This window comes from Coffea arabica, chromosome 7e, assembly GCF_036785885.1.
Source record: "Coffea arabica cultivar ET-39 chromosome 7e, Coffea Arabica ET-39 HiFi, whole genome shotgun sequence".
Taxonomy (NCBI): domain Eukaryota; kingdom Viridiplantae; phylum Streptophyta; class Magnoliopsida; order Gentianales; family Rubiaceae; genus Coffea; species Coffea arabica.
In genome coordinates this window covers 2585913-2607867 of record NC_092323.1, presented here as the reverse complement: position 1 = coordinate 2607867, position 21955 = coordinate 2585913, and the positions used below count along the sequence as shown (strand labels likewise).

At 37.8% G+C, this 21955-nt stretch overlaps 4 protein-coding genes, 1 long non-coding RNA gene and 1 other non-coding gene across 6 annotated transcripts; 2 read left to right on the top strand and 4 right to left on the bottom strand.

The window, feature by feature from the left end:
* Positions 1-1028: 1028 nt before the first annotated feature.
* Positions 1029-4338, top strand: LOC113722802 (universal stress protein A-like protein). The gene is made up of 4 exons (XM_072059587.1): positions 1029-1397; positions 3415-3536; positions 3737-3855; positions 4015-4338. Exons 1-4 carry the CDS (start codon positions 1220-1222, stop codon positions 4121-4123), a joined length of 528 nt encoding a protein of 175 aa, XP_071915688.1. The 5' UTR covers positions 1029-1219; the 3' UTR covers positions 4124-4338.
* Positions 4339-5133: 795 nt separating this feature from the next.
* On the bottom strand, positions 5134-9357 carry LOC113723106 (PWWP domain-containing protein 6). Its single transcript, XM_027246367.2, has 2 exons — positions 8444-9357; positions 5134-8097 (listed from the first exon to the last, which is right to left on the bottom strand). The coding sequence occupies exon 2, from the start codon at positions 8087-8089 to the stop codon at positions 5462-5464; it is 2628 nt and encodes an 875-aa protein (XP_027102168.2). The 5' UTR covers positions 8090-8097; positions 8444-9357; the 3' UTR covers positions 5134-5461.
* LOC140011058 (uncharacterized) lies at positions 8683-10350 on the top strand. The gene is made up of 2 exons (XR_011818314.1): positions 8683-8809; positions 10092-10350. It is a non-coding gene; the product is annotated as an uncharacterized lncRNA (long non-coding RNA).
* A 1233-nt stretch (positions 10351-11583) lies between these two features.
* On the bottom strand, positions 11584-12527 carry LOC113722803 (large ribosomal subunit protein bL12c-like). The gene has a single exon (XM_027246024.2). The coding sequence runs from the start codon at positions 12519-12521 to the stop codon at positions 11781-11783; it is 741 nt and encodes a 246-aa protein (XP_027101825.2). The 5' UTR covers positions 12522-12527; the 3' UTR covers positions 11584-11780.
* Positions 11584-17190, bottom strand: LOC113722795 (monodehydroascorbate reductase 4, peroxisomal-like). The gene is made up of 7 exons (XM_027246018.2): positions 16808-17190; positions 15799-15850; positions 15540-15620; positions 15309-15427; positions 14571-14790; positions 14287-14405; positions 11584-13974 (listed from the first exon to the last, which is right to left on the bottom strand). Exons 1-7 carry the CDS (start codon positions 16925-16927, stop codon positions 13246-13248), a joined length of 1440 nt encoding a protein of 479 aa, XP_027101819.2. The 5' UTR covers positions 16928-17190; the 3' UTR covers positions 11584-13245.
* TRNAP-UGG (transfer RNA proline (anticodon UGG)) lies at positions 12739-12810 on the bottom strand. Its single transcript has one exon. It is a non-coding gene; the product is annotated as a tRNA-Pro (tRNA).
* Positions 17191-21955: the final 4765 nt, after the last annotated feature.

Genomic DNA, 21955 nt, shown 5'->3' with positions numbered 1-21955 from the left:
GAAATTAATCAACAACCAAGTACTCTTAGAGTAACTGGCCATCAAGAGAACTTTAATTCTAAAATGTAGGTTAAGGAATGGAATCCCTTGACCTGTATTCTAAATTCTAGGGCTTCGTGAAATGTTTTGAAATCAACAAATATGTTACTCCCTCCGTCCCACTTTGATAGTCCTATTTTTTTTTCACACAGTTTAAGAAAAAGTAGTTAACTTTGTTGAAAAAGTAAATTTAGATTGCTATTTTCCTAAAATACCCTCACATTAAATATGATACAACTTTATGGAAACTTGAATTGATGGTAAAAAAAGAATCAGCTCTCATTAAATGGGGTAGGTTTATAGTAACAACTACTTACATTGAGTAAGGGTATTTTAGGAAAATTAAAATACAACTACATTCTTTAATTGGAAAGTGGACTACGATTTGGGACAGATGAAAAAGGAATACAGGACTATCAAAGTGGGACGGAGGGAGTATGTAATATAGATGAAGAGTAGCGAGCTGTGTACTTTTTAACATATAGGGGAAAAAAAATGGTACCTAGACCCAAAATGAGCGGTTTTCTTCCAAAACTAGTTTTTTTTTTCAACAGATCGTCAACTTCTATACTATTTCAAAACTAGCTTGATTAGCTAATTAATGGTGCATCATTAAAGTGAGTTTTGAACAGATTATTAAGAACAAAAGGTAGTTGTTCTCTTATCTATATGCACCGCAAAGAAAATTACTACTTAGTATAATGCAATATTGAAATAAGTTGACGGTCATGTCATAACTCAGAAACAAAAACCTGCAAACTTCAACGAGTCAAGCCCAACTTTAGAATGAACGTGGTGTTGTGTTGTGTTGTGCATGGCATAGTTCACCAATTGGGCTGAAGGTTCGGGTTCAAGTCCAACAATGTGGTTCGGATGGCAACTTTGGCATTTCACATGGTCGAAAGGCACAATGCAGTGCACGGTGCACGTGCTGCCACGACCGGACTGATTCGGTGCACAAAACATACCATACACCGACAGTGGTAGCCGTAGCATATGATGTCGCCAGACCCAGCGCATTTTAGCACCCGGCGCAACTCTAAATAATCGTGACTCCCCAGTCCAGACTCTAGACTCGTCCAGGGGCTTCACAGAGGAAAAGCTATAGTTCCAGTCAGTTGAGATTTGAGAAAGAGCGACTCAGTGAGTGAGGTAGGGACGAAAATTAGAACTGAGAAGGATGGAGAGCGAGCCAACTCGGATAATGATGGGAGTGAACGAGTCGACGATCAAGGGGTATCCGCATGCATCCATCAGCAGCAGAGGAGCTTTTGATTGGACTCTGAAAAAGATCATCCGCTCCAACACTTCTGGCTTCAAAATTCTTTTCCTACATGTTCAAGTTCCTGATGAAGATGGTGATTATTCTTCCCTGTCTCTTTAGTCTTTATGTATCTATCTAGCGGCTAGCTCGTCCAGAGAGTACCATGTATAACGTCTGTTGTTTTGGAGTTTTATACGCGATTGATTTTTTCTTTGGGAAATTTTGTTGCGAATTGGTTAATTAGGGCTTTTTATTGCCTTGTTTGTTAGTTTTTTCAATTAATTTTTCGTCGTCTATATTTGTGAAAACGTGCGTACCTTCTTGTTTGGGATATCTTATCTCTCTCTCTCTCTCTCTCTCTCTCTCGGTCGTTAGTTTTTTTACAAACTAATTTCAAATTGGAACTGAATATTTGTGGTAATAGATTTGCAATTTCTTTGCCACTGAGCTGGTCAAGAGCAGCTATAATTACTGATCTTCAATTGATCTGATATATGCCTTCTGAGTTCTCGTGATCGAGCTATCTCCGTGATTGCTTTTGCATTTACTATTTAGTTTTGGTTTATTGTTGAAATTATTAGGTAAACTGCGTGATGATGTCATTTGACCGTATAAAGCATCTGTGCATGTCTTACGTGGTTGTATATGAGGCACCCAACACTAAAGTTTTCCAAAATTTAAATGGCTCTACTCGGGGACTTTATTACTGGTAATTGATATCACGGTTAATCTGAAAATGAATATGACTAATGACACATGACTAATAATTGTCTGAAGATTATTTGGTTCCAAACCTTTAGAATGTTGGACTTGGATATGCTTGACAAAACGTTCATTTTTTTTACCTTCATAATTATGATATGCTAGTGAGTAACTTTAACTGAAACACACAAGGTAATAGAATGGATAAATGCGGGAATGTATAATGTTCTATCTCAGAATGGAGAGAAACGCATTAGCCTTTTGAGTGTTGCCTACTTTAAATAGTAATATTGGCAAACACAAGCTGCATGTTCGGTTGAATAGCAAAGAGACAACTAACTTGTTCATCTAGCTTATAATGTTTCCACACTTGGGATTTTACTTAGCCGGCCTGTGGATATGTGTATAAGGTCTAAGACTGCTGTTTGGTTTTGAGTGTCAACCTATTAAAACTGACACCACTTCAGTGATTCCTGGAGGTAAGCTTTAATGTGGAGATGATGAACATTGATGTTAATAACTTACACTTTATAATTGGATTGGTGCAAGATGATGTGGTTTTAGAAAGAGATGAGAATTCTTACCTTGTCCAGGTTTACAGTTAAAACTATTTGGAGCCTGTGTAGGAATGTGCCTTTTAATCTGCAAAAAGGATCTTGATGCATTTCACCTATTGCCTTGAGGGAAGTTTCTTCCATTACTGGCACATATTGTGCACTTTAGATGTATTTTTCTTGGTCATCAGCCAAGGACAGCAGATGGACGAGTTATACTGGAAGTTGTATTGTTATTTTGTATTCTTGTTCTATGCTTTCCACTCTACTGGCCTCTACTTATCGTAGTCAGGCTGTCTATATGATGGCGTGCCAAGATAAAGCTGCTGAACTTGTCTTTCTGAAAGTTACTTTGCTCTAGCTAGCTCTCAGATGTATGCTGATAGGAAATGAGACCTGGACCATATTACACATTTTTTCAGTGTCAGACATGAAGGGTTGTGCTATAGTTTGTCTTCATCTGCATTTACTTTACTTCTTTCTTAGCTGGATGAAGAAAAATTGCTTGAACTTCCATATGTGGTTAGGTGTTCACAGAGTACTGAATCTTCAGGACTGCTTATGGTTGGTATTAAACAATATTTCCCCAGAGAATTTGCTGAATTTATATAATGTACCTTCTAGTTTTTGTTGCAAATTCTCTCAAAGTTCTCAAAGCAAGATTAAATGCACAATTTGTCATTTTTGTTACTTTTTCTTATATAGATTAGAATCGGTGTATTCAAGGAGTCAATTTTACTCTTTATCTGGATAAAAAAATCTTGAGGTTATGACTAGTTGAAAATTTGTTGATGTATCTACTTGGAAGAATGTTTAATTGCTACTGAGTTTCTTCTCAAACGTTTCTTTTGCAAGGTTTTGATGATATGGATAGCATATTTGCATCACCAGAAGATTTTAGGAGAATGAATCACAGAAACAAGATCAGAGGACTTCATCTGCTAGAATATTTTGTGAACAGATGCCATGAAGTTGGGGTATTAAAATTTTGGTTCTTAATTGTTTTCTCAAATATGTATACCATTGAGTTGAATTTTCTTTGTTTTAAACTCTAGCCTGTACAATGAACCTTATTGCTGTTTTTCACCTTTGCCGTGGGAAAGAAATGACAGCCTTCCTTCACCTTATGCCAGGCCTTTGTTGTAGTTCATTACCTTGATGGTGTATTTTATACCAGGTTGCTTGTGAAGCATGGATCAAGAAAGGTGATCCGAAGGAAGTTATCTGTCATGAAGTTAGGCGTGTTCAACCAGACTTTCTCGTTGTTGGAAGTAGAGGACTTGGTCCATTCCAGAGGCATGTCTGTTTTTTAATTATTGTATTCATTTCTCAGAATCCTTACCCTGTGATGCATATAATGGATTTGATGGAACTCACATATGAATCATGTTTGAGCTCTATGAGCCCTTCACTTGGCATATTAGTTGCTGATCAAAAGCCTTTTTCGGTTTGCAGAGTTTTTGTAGGAACAGTCAGTGAATTTTGTGTGAAGCATGCTGAATGTCCTGTCATCACCATCAAACGCAGTGCAGCCGAATCTCCTCAAGATCCTGTAGATGACTAGAGCATTCTTGATGTATACGTTAGGTTTCCAGCTCTGTCTGTATAGTAATTGACTGGATTTCGGTGTGTGTGGATGAGATTAAGTGATATTTGTTTTCCCCCACCCTTGGTTCCTCTGCTTCTTAGTTTTCTAATTGTTACTCTCTCTAAGATCCAAGGGGATTTGAAGTTTACATAGACAGCTGGATTCTCTTTGAAAGAGATTCTTTTGGATAATTTCCTCCAGTTTACTATTGAGGTTGGGAGTAGTAAGCCGTGGTAAAATCTATGTTGCGCTCTCTTTGAAATGGATTCTTTTGGCAATCTAGGAATGCTTAAGCATTCTTCTTTGACAGAATATTGCCTCAAAAAGTGTTTGCATGTACAGCATTGCAGGGCGGATGTCCACACGCAAATTTGATTATTTGCAGAACTGTTTGCTATCTGTTGAATTTGTGGTTCCAATGCTGTGTCATTGCAAGGCTCTTAGGTTCTAATCAGAGTGTAAACTTCAAGCAAAATACAGCATTTCTACACATTTGCATTCCGTGCATAACGCCGAACAAAGAACTTGTGCATTTCAAATCGTTGAGAAGTTGATGGTTATCTTTTGAAATCGACAGCTAAAAAGAAAAAGTAACAAAAGGACGACCATTAACACGCATTGGAAGGCAACTAATGCTTTATGTATTTACGCCTCGCAACTCGAGCGAAGCCGAACATGGCCGCTGCATGCTTGTTCATACTACCGTAATAAATTTTACGAGGACGACGATATCTGTCTCTCATTATTCATTGTTTGTTCTTCGAGCAAAAGTAATTCTACAAGGGCGAGATGCATTATAGTAGAAACCTAATACGCATACAACATTCTTAAGATAACAACTTACAAGCAAGTTGCAAGATCAGGAGGCAAACCATGTAGAAATTGCAATCTCATAATTGAAAACAAACCCCGAGCAGAATATCAGTAACCCAAATCATCCAATGGAACTTCACAACAAATACAGCTATGCACAAGGGCGCAGAGTATCACTGACAAGTTTCATTGTTCTATATATTCAGACATGAGAAAGAAGGGAACCTTCCCAGAGGTGCGGGACTGCTGCCTTGGGAATACACCGACTACGTACAAACATTCTAAGACATTAATTAATTGACCCTCCAACTAGTTTCATAACTATATCATACATCCTACATACAATAATCTTGACCCGCTTTATCAATTCCTGAAAAAGACAAACTCGAATTACTACCAAACACCAATATCCTCAACAAAAGAGTCAGATATAGAAGTCCTACGAGTAAAGGGAAAGCCACTAACAGTATAAAAAAACTAAGTACATCACCGACCCCACATCTATTGTGAAACATCCCCAGCCATCTTCCTCACCTTCTCCAACAGTGGCTTTATCTCGGCATCCAAATGGTATACCTCCTCAGTTGAAATTTTACCATCACATTTTTCCAGCATGGATGTCATAATCTCGAGTTTCTGTCTGATGGTAACAAGCTGAGATTTCTCACCAGCGGCTGGCCACGAAGCAACTGGGTTATCAGAGGAAGTATTATGACTGGACTCCACAGCCATTGAAGAAGCTGAGGAATGGCGAACCTTGTAATTAACACTACGGGAGCCAAAAGGACTCTGCTTTAATGATTCTCGTAAGGCTTCTTCTGCACCTCCAGGACTGGAATATACAATCTGAACGCTAGCAGATTCGGGGAACACAACTGTTTCCTTTTCATTTAAAACCCCAAATTTGCTAAATATTCTGATGACATCATCCTTTGATGGCAAGGAAAATCCAGGGGCAAATGTCACAACTAGAGATTCAGGAGGAGATTTTCCATCGACTTGCTTATCCTTAGGTCTGGCATTCTTTTTTAGTTTAGGTTTATCAGACTTATCTCGGGCACTCCTTTTGTCAATGGTTCGTGGATATTTAGCCTCAGCTGACTTGACATCAAGGTTACCCAGATCTCCTTGTTCGGAGCTCACCGATTTCCTCTTCCTACCAGGCAGCCTTTTAGGAGTGTAATTTGATTGACTAGAACGGACAGAGCTTCTGAATGCAGAGATGAATCCCCTGATAAAATCAGGGAATTCTCCATCCGAAGAGTGCAAATGATTAACAGCTCCAGATTTAATTCCTGCTAGCACCTCCTTCACTGGTGCATTGACATCTGCAGAGTCAATAATCTTCTGCTGACCTTGCTTACCATTTGAAGGCAATTTTTCCTCCACAGTCTGAGCATTGCACTTAACTAGAGGGGGTGGCTCGAGAAGGATTCCAGCAGCCTTAGTCATGCGCTCACCCATCCTAGCAATCTTACTAATTTTCTCTGATTCTTTTTGCAACTCATTCTTGAAAATTGGATTCCCGGACCTGAACCGCGAATTTGTGTATGGAGGGGATAGGTACTTGCTCTTTTTTCTTTCCCTAGGAGATGAAATCTCTTCGGTCCCTTTTGCACCTTCACCATCATTATCATCAGCAACAGCAATTTCATCCTCGTTCAGCTTACTTGAGAGAGAATTTTTATGAATTTCCTCCTGAGGTTGAACATGACCATTCTCCGCACTAGAGATCTTCTTTCTACTTCTCTTCCTCACCGTTCCAGAAGATTGAACACTGCCATTCTGATTTCCATCTTCATCATCCTTTCTCTTTTGTTTTGCAGAGCTGCTAGCATTTGTTCCCTGTGTGACAATACTTCCTTTCCTACTCTTGGACTTCTTATCTGTACCCTCAGCCATGATTTCAGCAACACTCTTCTGCTTCCTCCCATGATGATTCTGATCATCAGAAGGTGCTGGGCCATTTCCAGGGCCCGCCAATGCTAAAGACCAGTCTTTTTCATGTGGCCCCTGGACAGGAACCTCAATGGGAACAATGGAATCATTTTTGTCCTCAACCGCAGTCCTATTGTTGCCTTCAAGGCCTTCAATTTGCAGGCCTTCATAATAAACAGGCAACCAATAACCACCTCTGGCACGATAAAAGGCAGACAGCCAACTCTTCAAGATTGCAAGTTCAAGAACACCAGCAAAAGAAACTGACTCAGCAATACTTTGAACGGTTGCGAGCAATTCAGCCGAGTCATACCTAAAGGACAAAAGTTTACCAATACCTCCTTCGGGCACTAAGACTCCCGCCTTAATCCCTGCATTTGCAGCCAGCGGGCTATGAAGCCCCTTCCTGTTCTCTTCGGGTACGCATTTACAAATCATTTCTAATTCCACAAGTCTACCAATTTCGTCAACAGCCTCTTGAACAGCAGTCACAAAACTCTTAGAATTGCTTTGTTTACACATATCTTCAAAATGCTCAGCAAATGGTATCAACTGCGATGGCTGACACCAAGCAAAAGAACCATCACCAAAGTATGCGACGAGCAGACGACCTGTGTGATTAAACTTAAGTGCATAATCTGAAGCATGTTTAGGATCATATATTTGCCCAGGCCACCATGGATGGCTCTTGATTTTCCCCCAAACAAGGTCACCTACGGAATAGCCATGCCCGTCTATAGAATCAGCATCATCACCAGCACCTGTCTCTCCATCCATTTTCACGATAGCATTCCCTCCATTATCAGCATTTAAATCCTCAATAATACCACTTTTGGCAAGGACGGATGCAGATCCATTCGCGGGCCCAATTTTCCCATCCGAGCTGCCAAGACCAAGAGCAACCCCGTGCCCCAACTTCTCAGTGCCTTCCAAACCGGTGCCCAGCGTCATCCTCGTCTCCACCAGGGAAATCTCAGTTCGTTTAGTCACCGCCACAACACTGTCCTCCATCTCCTCCTCCTCCGCCTCTTCACTCACTTTATTTACATCGAACCCGCCAGGGATGCCGCGGGACAGAGCCCGATTTTTATCGGGGCCTGCGAGACCCGAACCGACAGCAGCAGACAGGGCCGGCTCGCTTACAGCGTCGGCTAGGGTTCTGAGTCTGGAAGTTTCTTCTGGTGTTGCCATGTTCGGAACTGCAGTTTCAATTATTATCTCCAGAGATTAAAACAAGTAACTAATTAAAACTAGTACTAATATCTAAGGGCATCTGGAATTTAAAAACAGAAAAACAAAAACCAAAAAATATTCGTATTAGGGTTTTGGCTCTAAAACTCACTGGCAGGGGTAAGGCCTTGAAAACCCCCCACCCAACCACTCACCGTGAAATAAAATACTATAATATTACAACCAACGAACGCTCATTCTACATACTACTAACATCCAAGAGTATATAACACAATAAACAAAAAGTGGCAACCAACTTTTTTTTTTTATTAAAAAAGAAAATAGCGGGGGACGATAAATTGGAGAATAAAATACCTGATTAGGGTTTGGGCTTCGCTTCTTGTAGCAGTAGTAGTACCAAATTTCCCTTTACGAAATTCTATATCAAAACGATACAAACCAAAGAGATTCTTCAGTTTTTGACATCTCACTCTACTACTTACTGTTCTCTGCTCAAAATTTTGTTCTTCTTTTGGTGTTTTTTTTTTCTTATTCTTTTTAATTTCCCCCTCTTCTCTCTCCTCAAAACTTGGACGATATCTCCCCCCACCCCAAAAAAAAAATAAAAAGAATAAAAAAAATAAAAAGAGAAGACCAGGGAAGGGAACAAAAGAGGAGGGTAGGGTGCAGCGGCAGCGGACCGGCAGCAGTGCGAGAGCACAGAAATAGGCAAACGTTCTGGTAAGCGTATTCTACTCGTAGTATTATTAATTATTCTACTGCTACTGCTAGTAAAGTAGGAGTAGGAATTGGCGTATAACAGGAGTAGGGAGCGGTGGACCGGGGCAGGACTGGGTACGAATTGCCAACTGCAGGACTATGTGCGACTTTCTTTTTTTTTTTTTTTTGAATTTGGAATTCGTAGAGGAGTCAAAGTGCTGATTGGAGGGGAGGTGGCGGGTTGATGGAATTTTTTCTAGGCAATAAATAATAGCACGCCCAGTACAAAAGGGGATTGATTGCCTATTTGTGTTTCTTTTTTTTTTTTTCTTTCTTTTTTGTTCTTCGGAAATAGACCGACCGAGAGAGTTCAGAAAAAAAAAAGAAGAGAGCTGGATGTCCTCCTCCTTGTTTGTTTCTGCGTTGTGTGGCTGCGATTAGCAAAGGGAGTAGTAAAGAAGCAAGTATGCAGCAGTGGTAAGTGATGGAGGAGGATACTGGACATCTGTTGTTGTGCTTTTTGATGATTCTCTCCTGTGTCTTTCTCTTCTTAGTCTCGTATTCAGGATGGATTGAGGAGGAATTGGATGCTTTCTGTCAATCGCGACCCTGCCTATAAAGCCTAATAGAACGGTCCAACATTGTACACTAAAATTGAAAAGGGAGTGAGTGGGCCAACTGTTTTCTGTCCCCCTAGTGTAGTCCTAAGGAAGGTAATAAAATTTGTTCTCTCACATTTTCAAAAAAAAAATTTTTTTTAGTCATTCACGTTTTAAATCAGTTACAGTAGTTTCTCAAATATAAAAAAATATACTCAATTGCTCCCAAAACTCATTTTCACTCACTTCTCTGTCCAAAAAACGCATGTCTCTCTCACGTATTTATAATTTTAAGGACAAAAATAAAAACACACTTCGTTTTCTCTTTTTTTTTTTAAAAAATAAATGTAAGCCACCAAACCCTTTCTTCTCCCTCCTTCCAATTGTTTCAGTTACCAAAATCCTAATTGTAAGCCACCAAATTCTCAATTAAAGCAGAAAATTTCAACACAATCGCCTACAAGTAGTAGAAAAAGAGCAAGAAAAAAGAGTACAACGGAAGCAAATAGTAGTGATTGATGTCATTGTGGCAAAGAGCCTTTGATTGTGACTTCCTAGAAACCTACAAATTCGGGAAGGAGATTTTATAGCTATCAAAGCTATGGATTATGTTTGAGCACATTTCATTTTGTTTGTCTTGGAAAAAATTAGTTTTGATATGAGGTGAAAATTGGTTCTTAATATACGGTACTCTTGCATTATAGGTGAATCATGCTTATCGCTGTTTCAAGTGGTATGATCTCCCAATGTGCAGTAGATCAATGTTAAGAATACTTGGCTTGTTAAAAACTACGATTGACTGGAAGTTGAGCAAGAAAGAAGAATTCAAAAAGAAAAGTTGCTTTGCTTGCTTTTTGGATGTGCATTTTGTTGATTATGTTGATCAAGAGTTAAGTTGCAGTCCAAAGAGGAAATGAAACATATAAAGTAAAAGCAATGTGATCTTTGAACCTTCATCATTGACACCGCTGTCAGCGTGATATTGAAGAATGAATAAGTTAAAATTTTCCTTCTTTGATCAAAGTTTATATTTAGGATTTTGATGGCGGATGTGTTTCTTAAAAGGAAACGAAATATGTTTTTAATTTTTTTTCATGTAGTTGATATATCATCAATATGCAATTAAATTCCAAGATTCTACACCAACAACAATTCTAATAATATTTCCTTTATTTTGTAACAGATAACCTTTTGCAAACAAATCTAGAAGCAAAATTGTATTACAAATTAATGTATTTATAGATATCCACTCCCGCGCGTCGCGCAAGACTTACCCCTTGTATTATTTGATTTATGGAACAACCGATCATCTGCCAACGTCTCGTCACCAGTTTATCTTGGATATGAGTCGATATGCCATTGCTATGTTACACAGAGGTGAGAATCATATACATATTATGAACTACAGCACTCCCTCCTTTCCCTATCCCCCTCCCCCCCATCCAACCCTATATATATATATATATATATATATATATATATATAATGCAAGGCCAATACGTTAATTGAAAAGTAAAGACTACCAAAAGGGTTTTCTGTCCTTGACCTTGTGAAAACTCACGAGCTGCTTACCTGGGATTATAAAGGGTTTTCTGTCCTAGGGCCTGCAAACCATCAAGCCTTGAGGCTTGAGACGAGGATGAGGAGGATTATACAATTGGCACATCGGGGGATGTTAGAAAACCAGTTTTTAAAGGCAACCTAGACAAGACGTTGTACAGAGATGGATGATGCGTTCTAGGATATAGAAGTGATCAGCGAGAAACCCCTACCCGTAATAGATTGATTTTCTTCCTTACAGGAAAAAAAAATTGAGATTGTTTTGAATAACTGTCATGAGAGCTCAATAGAGAAAGCTTTAAGACGACCACAAACTCCTCTCCCCATCTTTCACAGAGCCTGAGCCAAACAGGACAACATGAACATGTTGATACTAATATTAATTCCTCCCGGAGCCACAAAATTATTCCTCTCCTGCTGAACTATTAACACTACTACTTCCCTTTCTCAATCCATTGAGACTTTAAAAACACCCGGAACAAGGCCAAAGACGAAAGGGAAACAAGATTTGGGTATACATTGGAATCTTTGGATTGCTCTACCAGCATCAGTTAATTACTAGTAAGATATGATAATCCAAACATGGATATCGTAGCTTTTAATCTAAAACAAGGAGTAGCTTACAAATGCAAGGAGTAGCTTTTAATCTAAAACATATATCATTGCTGACAGTAATAGTAATTAGTAATAACTAACAGTTCAATGCATCTTACAAAATCATTTCTACCACAGAGAGAGAGAGAGAGAGAGATTTAAAAACAGTAATTGTACCCGAAAAGTGACCAAATTTCTACCATAAAAAGGAGATTCAATTGAGTTGAGTTATAAGAAAGCTAAACAATGGCAACCTTGGCACCAGCTTCTTCAAGCTGCTTCTTAGCATCTTCAGCCTCCTCCTTGGAAATACCTTCTTTAAACTTCTTAGGCAGGCCTTCAATCAACTCCTTGGCCTCCTTCAAAGCTAAACTCGTCAAAGCCCTAACGGCTTTGATCGTTGCAATTCTGGAGTTGCTAGGCACGTCCTCGATGACCACATCGAACTCCGTCTTCTCCTCCACGACTGGTGCGGCTCCACCGGCCGCAGCTGCGTCCACAGGAGCGGCAACCGCGACGGGGGCAAACGATGCAGCTGATACTCCTAGTTTGTCCTGGAGGTATTCGACGAGCTTTTGAGCATCGGCCAGAGTTAGGTTGGAAATTTCGTCACCGAGTTGTACAACTTTCTCCGGAGCATCGACGGCGGCGAGGGGGCGGACAAATGCGGTGCGGTGAAGGAGGAGTGGATTTTGGGTGCGCAGAGGAAAAGATAATAGGGATTGCTGCTTAAGGAGAGCAGGTGAATGGTCGTGGGTAGGGGAAGTCGCGGCGGAGGGCTTGGGATTGGAGAGTGTGAGTGTGGATAGAGCGGAAGCCATAAGTGGGAATTTAGTGAGAGAGAGAGGTGTCAGCAGCAGCAGCAACACGGAGAGGAAGACGAAGAAGATAGGATAGAAATAGGATAAGAGAGAAAGAGCCGTCCCTATGGTTGTTTGGGTCAAGGTCATGTGAGATAGCATTGAACCGTTTTTTTTCATTCGAGGTGTCTGGTCGTCTAATTGGGTGAGCCTAATTAGTCGATTGATAAACCAACTGGGTCGAATCCTTATAAATGAAAATCGTAGTCCAATGGGCCAAAAAAATAATCATTTTATCGACAAGGCACTGGAGTTGGAGACGAAAGAAAATCGTAGTCCAATGGGCCGAAAACACATGCATTTTATCCAAAAAGGCACTGGAGTTGGACAAAAAATGGGGGCATTCCGAGAATCGAACTCGGGACCTCTCGCACCCAAAGCGAGAATCATACCACTAGACCAAATGCCCAGCTCTGCATCTACAACCTTCTGAGGACACCTCATCTTTGAGCAACTCTATGCCACGAATCATACAGGACGACCACCACAGCTTTCTACATTCCTGCTGCCACTACTAGTAGTCTGCTCAGCTCAGAAGATAATTTAAGTCTTTTTTATTAAAAAAAAAAAAAAGGAACTCTTATCAGCAAAAAGAAATAAGTTCGCCATCTTCAATAAAAAACAAGAAACGAGCAAGCAACTCTCATCATTCTGACTCAAAAGACTTCATGATGAATCATACATTTCAGCCCTTTTTACTCGTAAATCTGACTATATATACCAGATGTAGCCTTTCTACCGTTCAAGCCCCTATAAATGATACAACAATGGCCACATGTGCACTAAAAATATCAGTACAAAAAAAAAAAATTTTTTTTTGTGGCAGCCGACACAATCAATGCTTTTACCATCTTCGTCGCCTCCTGCCATACCAGTATGCAAAGGCTGCTACTGATGCAGCCACAATCACACCCGCAGTTGCATACCAAGCGTGTAATGGTTTCTCGATGACGAGATTAGAACTGCCAGCAACAAGAGGAGGTGATGATGATGATGGTTTCTGGCTTGCTGTCAAAGCAAATCCCAGTCCCTGCCTCTCAAGCTCAACCAGGTCTTCAATTGCCGGTTTAAGCCTCGTGGCCTTGGCTATAGCTTCGTACTGCTCTTTGGTTCCACCCTCCAGAAAAGAACCAACAAGATGACCCTTATTAATCCAATAAGCCCCAAAAGTCTTTCCCGAGAAATCCCCAAAATGAATTACTTCCCCTGCGTTGTCTCCATAAAACTGCCAAGACAATGTGAAGACGCGGGAGTAGAAGAATGGCAGGTAGTCGAATTCACCCGCCTTTTCTGGTTCCATGATAGCAGCAACAGCATGCCTTGCTGTCTTCCTCGCAGAATCTACATGCTCGAGTCTGCGTGTTTCAGCAAACATTTTTACTGGAAAAGCAGCAACATCCCCAACTGCATAGACTGAAGCGTTGCTCGATTGCATCTTCCCATTCACCTTAATCCCACCTTTCTCCAGAGTTAGTTGGCCTTCAAACAGGCTTGTGTTTGCACGGATCCCAATCCCAATCACAACCATATCAGCAGGAAGCTTACTGCCATCTCTAAGACTAACTGCGGTGACCTGAATGAAAAGTTGAAAGCCAACCCTTTATCAACAACTCAAATTTGAAAATGGTGCTCACAACGTCAAATTGAAGAAAACATAAAAGAGTAAAAGCCTATCTTTCTAAGGAGATGGGATAAGAGAAAAAGTCATCCCTTGTGCTTTAATAGAAACAATATTCAGCGCAGTTTACATATCTTTCCATTTACTCTCAGTCTAATAGAACATGCACTTCAATAAGTGTACCCATTTTCAAATTTTTTACATACAAAAAGCTTAAAACATATCTCATGTTTGCCCATTTGAGTTACCGGAGGATCAAGGCATTACCTTCCCATCAGAATTTAAATCAAATGAAGTCAAGACAGTTCCCTTTATAAACTTCACTCCTTTAGACTTGTAAAATTCTTCATAGTAACTTGCAATCCTTGGTGAAAATAGCCGGCCCACTACATCAAAAAGTATAAACAATTCAAGAATCAAAAGCCAGATCCATATTCTTTTCAACCAAATGAATGTTTTATCCAATTATAAGTATAAACGAATAAAAAAGAAATTGTGAAATATGAAAGATTAAATAAAAAATTGATCTTTAGTTGAACCGAAATACTCACTGCAATGAGCCTCAGGGAAGACCATGGTGACATTTATTTTGTTTATCACCAAGGAAGCAGCACATTCCATTCCTATATAACCCCCACCAATGACGACGGCATTCCCATCCATACAAGATTGCATAACGCTTACAAGCCTTGTTGCATCAGCCAAATCCCTCAAATAACAAACATTTTCAGCATCTGATCCAGTCACACCAAACTCCTCAAGCTTCAAGGCCTACATTAAAAATATGCAAACAATTTCTGTCACATATGATTTAAATCACTCAAAACATCGCTTTACAAGTTGAAGTCACAGGCCAAAATCTTTTGACGCTCCAGGCATACTGACCATTATCTTATGTTCTGACTTATAACTGCAGAGTTACAAAAGCTTTTAGTTTTTAATACTTACGTCAGGAACAGCTAAGACGAAAAAAAAAACCATTAGCAAATAGACAAGCTTTTAAGACAGCATAAAACACATTACACATTTTAACAGCCCTTCAATGTTTCAGAAGGATCTTTTGACCAAATTAAAGACACATTAACCCACATTAGCACAGATCAAGAGTAAGTCTCATGCTTGGTAAAGCATTTGAGAACTGCATGTTTCACTTTTCCAAAGCAAGAAAACCGCACAAAGAATAGTAAGTATATCCGCATTCTGTGTAACACGAGAAATATTTCGTGTAAATGCCAATTGAAAAACAGAATGCACAGTAAATAGGAAAACTAAAGATTTAGCCTCCATACCCTAGCACCTGTTGCAACGATAAGAATTTTATAGCTTATTGTTTCTCCAGTCACTGTCAAAAGTGTCTTGCGCCTCATATCTACAGACTTAACGCGAGTTCCAAGAATCAACTCAATTCCTAAAAAGAGGATAACAAATATAAGCATCATTAGCCAAATCTGTATATAAGAAATTTACTTATCTAGCCTTCATAAACAACAAATTCCTTCACCATTTAAGGAATTACTTACCATGCTCCTTGTACCATTTCGGAGTTAATCTTTCTTCATTGGATCCTACACAACAGTGAAATGAAGGAAGTCGTGCAGGATCTGCAAGCAGTTAAAAATAAATGCTCAAACATGAACAAATCCAGAAGATAAACAGAAATGAATGAGGATTAGTCCCAATGCAGCACAATGTCTTCCTCATATGTCAAAAAACTGTTGCTGCATATTGCTATGAAGAAATCTGAAAAGGTTGAAACAGGAATGAAGAGAACAAAGATACCTTCTGGAAGTAAGAAACCTTTGCTCAAAGCAGGCCTTTCATAGGGTGCAACCTGTAAGAAGTCAGCAAAGTTTTATAAGAACCAGAGATCAAATAAGTAGGCTCTTCTAAGGACGAACCGGGCACAGATCCGAGGAACATGATTAGATAATGAAGCAAAGCCACATAACCCCTATCAAACCAGCTTTATTGCATATTTTCAGGGAAGGAAAAAAATACTTTCCATCTACCTTTTCTAGTCACTACATTTCTTTGACATGAAACTCTGCGAAAAAATGTAATAAAAAGTACCACGAGACTTGAGGGCTTCAAACTGTTTGAGATTTTGCTTTAATTACATATGCTGCTACGATGAGAATATGAGCGAGAAGCCCAGTATATTTCCAGGTGAAGTGAAGAACTCTTTATAGTTTATACACCACTCAACTCCAGGGCAATAAGCGCTTTTGCTTCCCCTTTTTTTCTGTTCGTTAACATGCAAAAGGATGTCCACTTGTGACCTCATCCATCATAATTTCTCAGTTTTTCGTAGATAATATGCAACCAAACCAAAACATAACTTACACTTGTGTAACATGAAACCGTGTTCTGTAAATTGACTGGGGAAACGAAAATTCCAAAAGGATGCTAGTTTTCCTTTCCACCTCAAAATTTTCCCCCTGCCATAGACACGGGCCAAAAAACCTGATTCTTAGCAAGAAATAAAATCACTCGACTTAGATAACTACTTCAACCGAGGGAACAAAAAAAAGAAAAGAAAACCCAAATTCCTTTAGGAATAACAATAAAACCCGATTCCTTAAACGGGACTGGCAGGTGATTTTTATTGAAGCATGTATTTCTAACGGGACAGGAACAAGAAGCAAATAACTACACAATAGATTTTCAAGTGACAGTACTAGTACTATATTGATAACGAATACAAGTCATAATTGAAACACGAAGAGAGAGAGAGAGAGAGAGAGAGAGAGAGAGAGAGAGAGAGAGAGAGGGAGTAAGAATTATTTACAGGCTCTCCAGAAATGATGCAGAGTTCACCATGAGAAACACCTCTCTTAACAAACTCCTGAGCTGCATACCCAGCTGCCACTCCCCCTCCCAATATCACATACACAAATGCCCTTCCCATTTTTCTCACTAATACACTACCAGGTGCTACTCATTACATTAATTAACCCACCCGATCACTTCTTCTCTTCCTTTTTTTAATATATATTTTTTTTTCCTTTCTTTCTAGAAGAATAGAGGAGGAGTACGGGAGCCTCAACCTCAAGAATGACGACAGCAAAGCATGCTGTGATTGGTGGCTGCCACTCTCTTCTTTTCTTCGCACTCTTATCAAGGAATTGGAAAGAAAAAACACCAATTACTCGTCAATTTCTGATTTCTAACTTCCGGCTCTTGTCCAGCCTCCAGCATCTTATTCTTTACGTGAGACGAGAGTTGGGACTGGGCCCCGTTGTATTATCAGGTGCTTTTACGATTTCGCCCTTTAGATAATGGATCCACTCTCACTCCGCCTCTCTTATATTTTTTTATTGGGGCAAGTGCAACCGCAAATATTTTTTCATCCTTATTGTGGATTTTCGCAGACTATAAAAAATGCTTATCCATCCGTTTTACTCGCCAAGATATATATATATATATAGATGGATAAAGAAGAGTTTTTTTTTTTTTGGAAGGATGGATAAAGAAGGGTTGAGAGCAGATAAATTATTATTGGATTCGATAAATGTGCGGCGGTGCAAGACGGAGGAGCGAGGACACTGCCCCCACCCCCTACTAAGATTGCATTTTTATCTCCCCGACCCCAATTTATTGTTGTTTGTTTATTTATGTATTATAATAAGGATTAATCTTTCTTACACTGACGATGTATACATTATCAGCGTTAAATGAACGATAATTATGTAAAATTTGAATTTAAAATTTAACTTTTACACACGTGTCATGAATTTAACAATGATAATGTATACACTGTTAATGCAGAAAAAATTTATTCTTACAACAAAGGCTTTGGTTGGTTTGAGTTTTCTCCCTCCCCGTTGTCAAAGGGAGCTTCCTTAATGTACTAGCAGAATAAAAATTGGTTGCTTTGCTAGCTGCTTTCGACGGCGAGATTGGGATGCACTCCACTTCAGGACATCTCTTTGGGAGGAAGGGAAGGGCTGGGTTGGAGCGTTTCTTTTGGTGGGCCCTTATGGGAGGGAGGAGATCCGGCAGTTATGTCCAAACACGTGTCTCGGGAGAAACGCTAGAAGGCTAATGCCTTGGGAACAAGTCCATGCATTCAGGGTTGGATGAGAATTACGATGGGTAAGAATTTGTTATTGGAATTTGGATTAGGGTTAATCCGAAGAACTCCCTTTCAAGGTTTGGTCAAAGTTGCGTAACTTTCTTCTCACTTTAATCAAACTCATCAAATTGATCATTAAAATATTTGAGCTAACGAAAATGCCCTTCTATACATGTTTTATGAGGCCAGATCACCGTAGATTCCTTGGACCTTCAATTCACAAGGTTTGATTTCTATTAGGGATAATATTAGAAACTTCCCTTGAGCTTTCTCTTAATATCACTTGACCCTCTTAAAATTTTAGAAATATCACTTACCTCTCCTAATAATTGTAAGAAAACTATATCAATCTTCACTTGACACATAATTCACAACGTATTAAATAAATGGAGCCCAAAAAAAAAAAAGAAACGAAAGTCACCTTATTCTTTTTCCCTTTTCTCCATCATTCTTTCTTACTCATTTTTTGGATGACTATGCAATATTTTATTTGTAAATTGTAATAAATTGAATTTTGTTTATCTTTTACTTTTTGTGATTATGATAAAGTGGAAAATGATTTATTTGCTTACTTTGAGTTGATTTTTATAAGGATTGGTACAGTTTAATGGTTAGAGCAAGGATTGATAAGATATTGGAAAAAAATATAAATTTATAAGAAATTAGTTTTGAACATATAGAGTTAAATTGATGCAAGTGTATTTCTTTTGAACATATAGAGTTAAATTATGTTGTATTATTGTTAATTTTTATATAAATAAGGAAAATAATTCATTATCCTTATTCAAATTTTAAATTTTTTAAAAAAATTTAAGTATAATTCGTGAAGTATAATAAGTCAAAGGCATACTATGTATTTCAGATGATTAGTTAAAAACTATGGGTATTTTTTACAATATTTTTAAAATATATGAAATATAGAATTTTTTTTAAAATTGTACATTCGAATATATAGTATACAAGTATAATATGAGTATTTACTAACTATCGACTATCATGGATGTGGTCAAAAAAAATTACAAAGCCAACATAGACCAATATCATATTCAAATTTGAAAAATAAAAAAAAAAGGGAAAACATTTATATTGAAAAATAGTTTTTTTTTTTTTTTGTCTAGTACAATAAATCAAATATAAAGAATCGAGTAGTGCCAATGTAAAGGGAAGAGATGAGTTTAGTGGTAAGGAGAGAGGAAGTATAAGTAAGAGATCCCTTATTCGAGATCTTCCACTTATACTTATAAAAAATAGAATAAAAAAGAATAGTGCCAGTGTAAATAAGTGAATACAGCAGGTCTTCCTCTCTAAAGAGTAGGGCTTGTATCTAGCTTGGGTTACCTAGGCCTAAACGCTATAAAAGATCTAATATATATTTTTATAGAATCAAGGTCGAGGTATGAATATAGAAAGAAGGTTCAAAAGGGTTGAAAATATCAGGAAAAAATAGGTATGAATATAGAGAAAAAGGTTCAAAAATCTTGAAAAAATCAGAAAATATTATAGTTCCTTTTGGTATTTGTACCTATGATTCTAATCGAGTTAGATCTTGTAACATCATGTAATAATTTAACTTTTGAAATAATTTAAAAATTGATAACTCTTATTTTATATCTAACATTGAATTTGATCTTATCGATATAGTATTTGAGTGCTTGTAGAACTCCCATGAAAAATGAATTCCCTAGCATCGTTGATTTCACAATTTCTTTGCCCAAGAAACAAAATGAAAAACAGAAGCAATCCCCTCCGCACTAACTCGTTGGGCAATGAAAAAGAACAGTCGCATTTGTTGTGGTAATTCATCTTCTTTCATTGTTATCGTACTTATTTGTCTATTTATTTAGGTATAAAGGAGATTTTAAAACTTTACATGTAGAAAAAAGAGAAAGAGGAAAATTCATCAGTTGAACAATTTGCTCTATTTCATGTCACTCCATAATCTTGCGAGTAAAACTGATTGAGGCAAGCATGCTTGGGTTACTTTTAATCCTTCTAATCCTTTTGTTACGTACTATCCATGTATAAACCAGCAGCAGCGTTGGATATACATGTCACGTAATCTAATATTAAAATTGAAAATTAGTTTTTAGATAAGTGGCATATATTTATCATTGCTAGTATACAAAACCTCTATACTGACCAATGTTTTTAAACTCGGACCGGTCAGTGAAACGGAGAGGTGGCCGGTTCGCGGTCCAACCGGTCCAACCGGCCGGTTCACAGGTTCACTGTTTTTTTTTTTTTTTTTTGTTAAGTACTAAACAGGTTTCATTCTACACTTGAACTTTACCAACATAACTTAATTTAAATTATGATAATAATAAATTTACTAAAAGTTATACATAAAACATGGATTGATAAATATAATTAAAATATCATAATTCACCACAAGTTTTCATAAATTCATTATAAACATAAATAGATACAATCCAAATGTTCACCAATTATCACAAATAAAAACACAAAAAATAAATAAATTAAATATTAAAATTCTTTTACAACCCTTAAAAAAATCCATGAAACAGTTTAAGTTAAGACAAACCATTTGAATAGCAAACTTTTATCAATGGCATGATAAGCAACCACACCACCTTCACAATTTCATCAACTTAAGCTGAAAAAGTTAAAATTTCATTATAAAAATATAAATCTAATTGCTCAAACTCAAAAAAACTAAAAATTTTTGGAAAAAATATACAGTTAAACACATAAAAAATTAATTGCTACTAAACATTACTAATTAACATGTTATATTAAATTCAATGATCCTATACCATTAATTATTTTAAATTCAATTATCAATAGCTTTGATTATGTGCCAACTACCATATTTTTTATCAGTCCAATGTTATTATTTGTAATTCCTACCCAATTCCTACACGGATGTGCACTACTTTTGTAAAAATTTCATCCTTAATTAATCAAATAAAAATAAAACAAAAATGAGGGAAACATATGAAAATTGAGGGGAAAAAGAAGAAAATGCAAAAAAATCAACTAAAGATAAATAATATAGAAAAAAAACCTTGAAAAGAAAAAAAATTAAACTTACCAAGATGTTGGAAAACAACAAAAGTTGAAATTTTCAACTTGTTTACAATTTGCTAAAGATAATAACCTGATAATAATGGTGAAGACTTGAGAAAATCTTGTTGTGGATATTTGGGTTAAAAATGGTTAAGAAGAAAAAATTGAAAAAAAAAATAAGAGAAGAACTTGATGTTTTAATATATTTTTTAGTCAAGTAGAATTCTCAACAAACTTAACTACAGTCTAGCGGTAAGATTGTCATATCCAAACTTGGAGGCGTTCGAATCATAGCTACACCATTCTTGATATTTTGTTGAAGAATTTAAAAAACTGCCGGTTCACGGTTCTTAACGGTTCACACGGTTCGTCCGGGTTTCAACGGTTCTCCATGAACTTCCGGCTTTAGCATTAGACCGGACCGGTGACATGGCCGGTTCGCAGTCCAACCGGTCGAACCGGCCGGTTCGCTCCGATTCTGAAAACATTGATACTGACACCATACAGAAACTTGGTCCAATTTTTTAACCCCATTTGTATGTATATATATATATATATATATATGTCTCCCCTTAGAACACCTTCAGAATTCGCAAGGATACCTTCGTCATAATCACCATTTCTTGACCAGACCAACACCATCATAATCATCTGTCGTTGATGTAGCTTTTGATCCCTAACCGTTGCCAGAACTAAAAAGGATCAAGAAGCCACGATCGTTGAACATGCTGCCATTTTTCATCTGTCTCTAATGTGGAGCACCGGATAGATTTCCATTTTTTTTTCTTTTAAAGCAAAGAACTGAAAGAAAGAAGGAAGTGCAAGCTTTTTAAT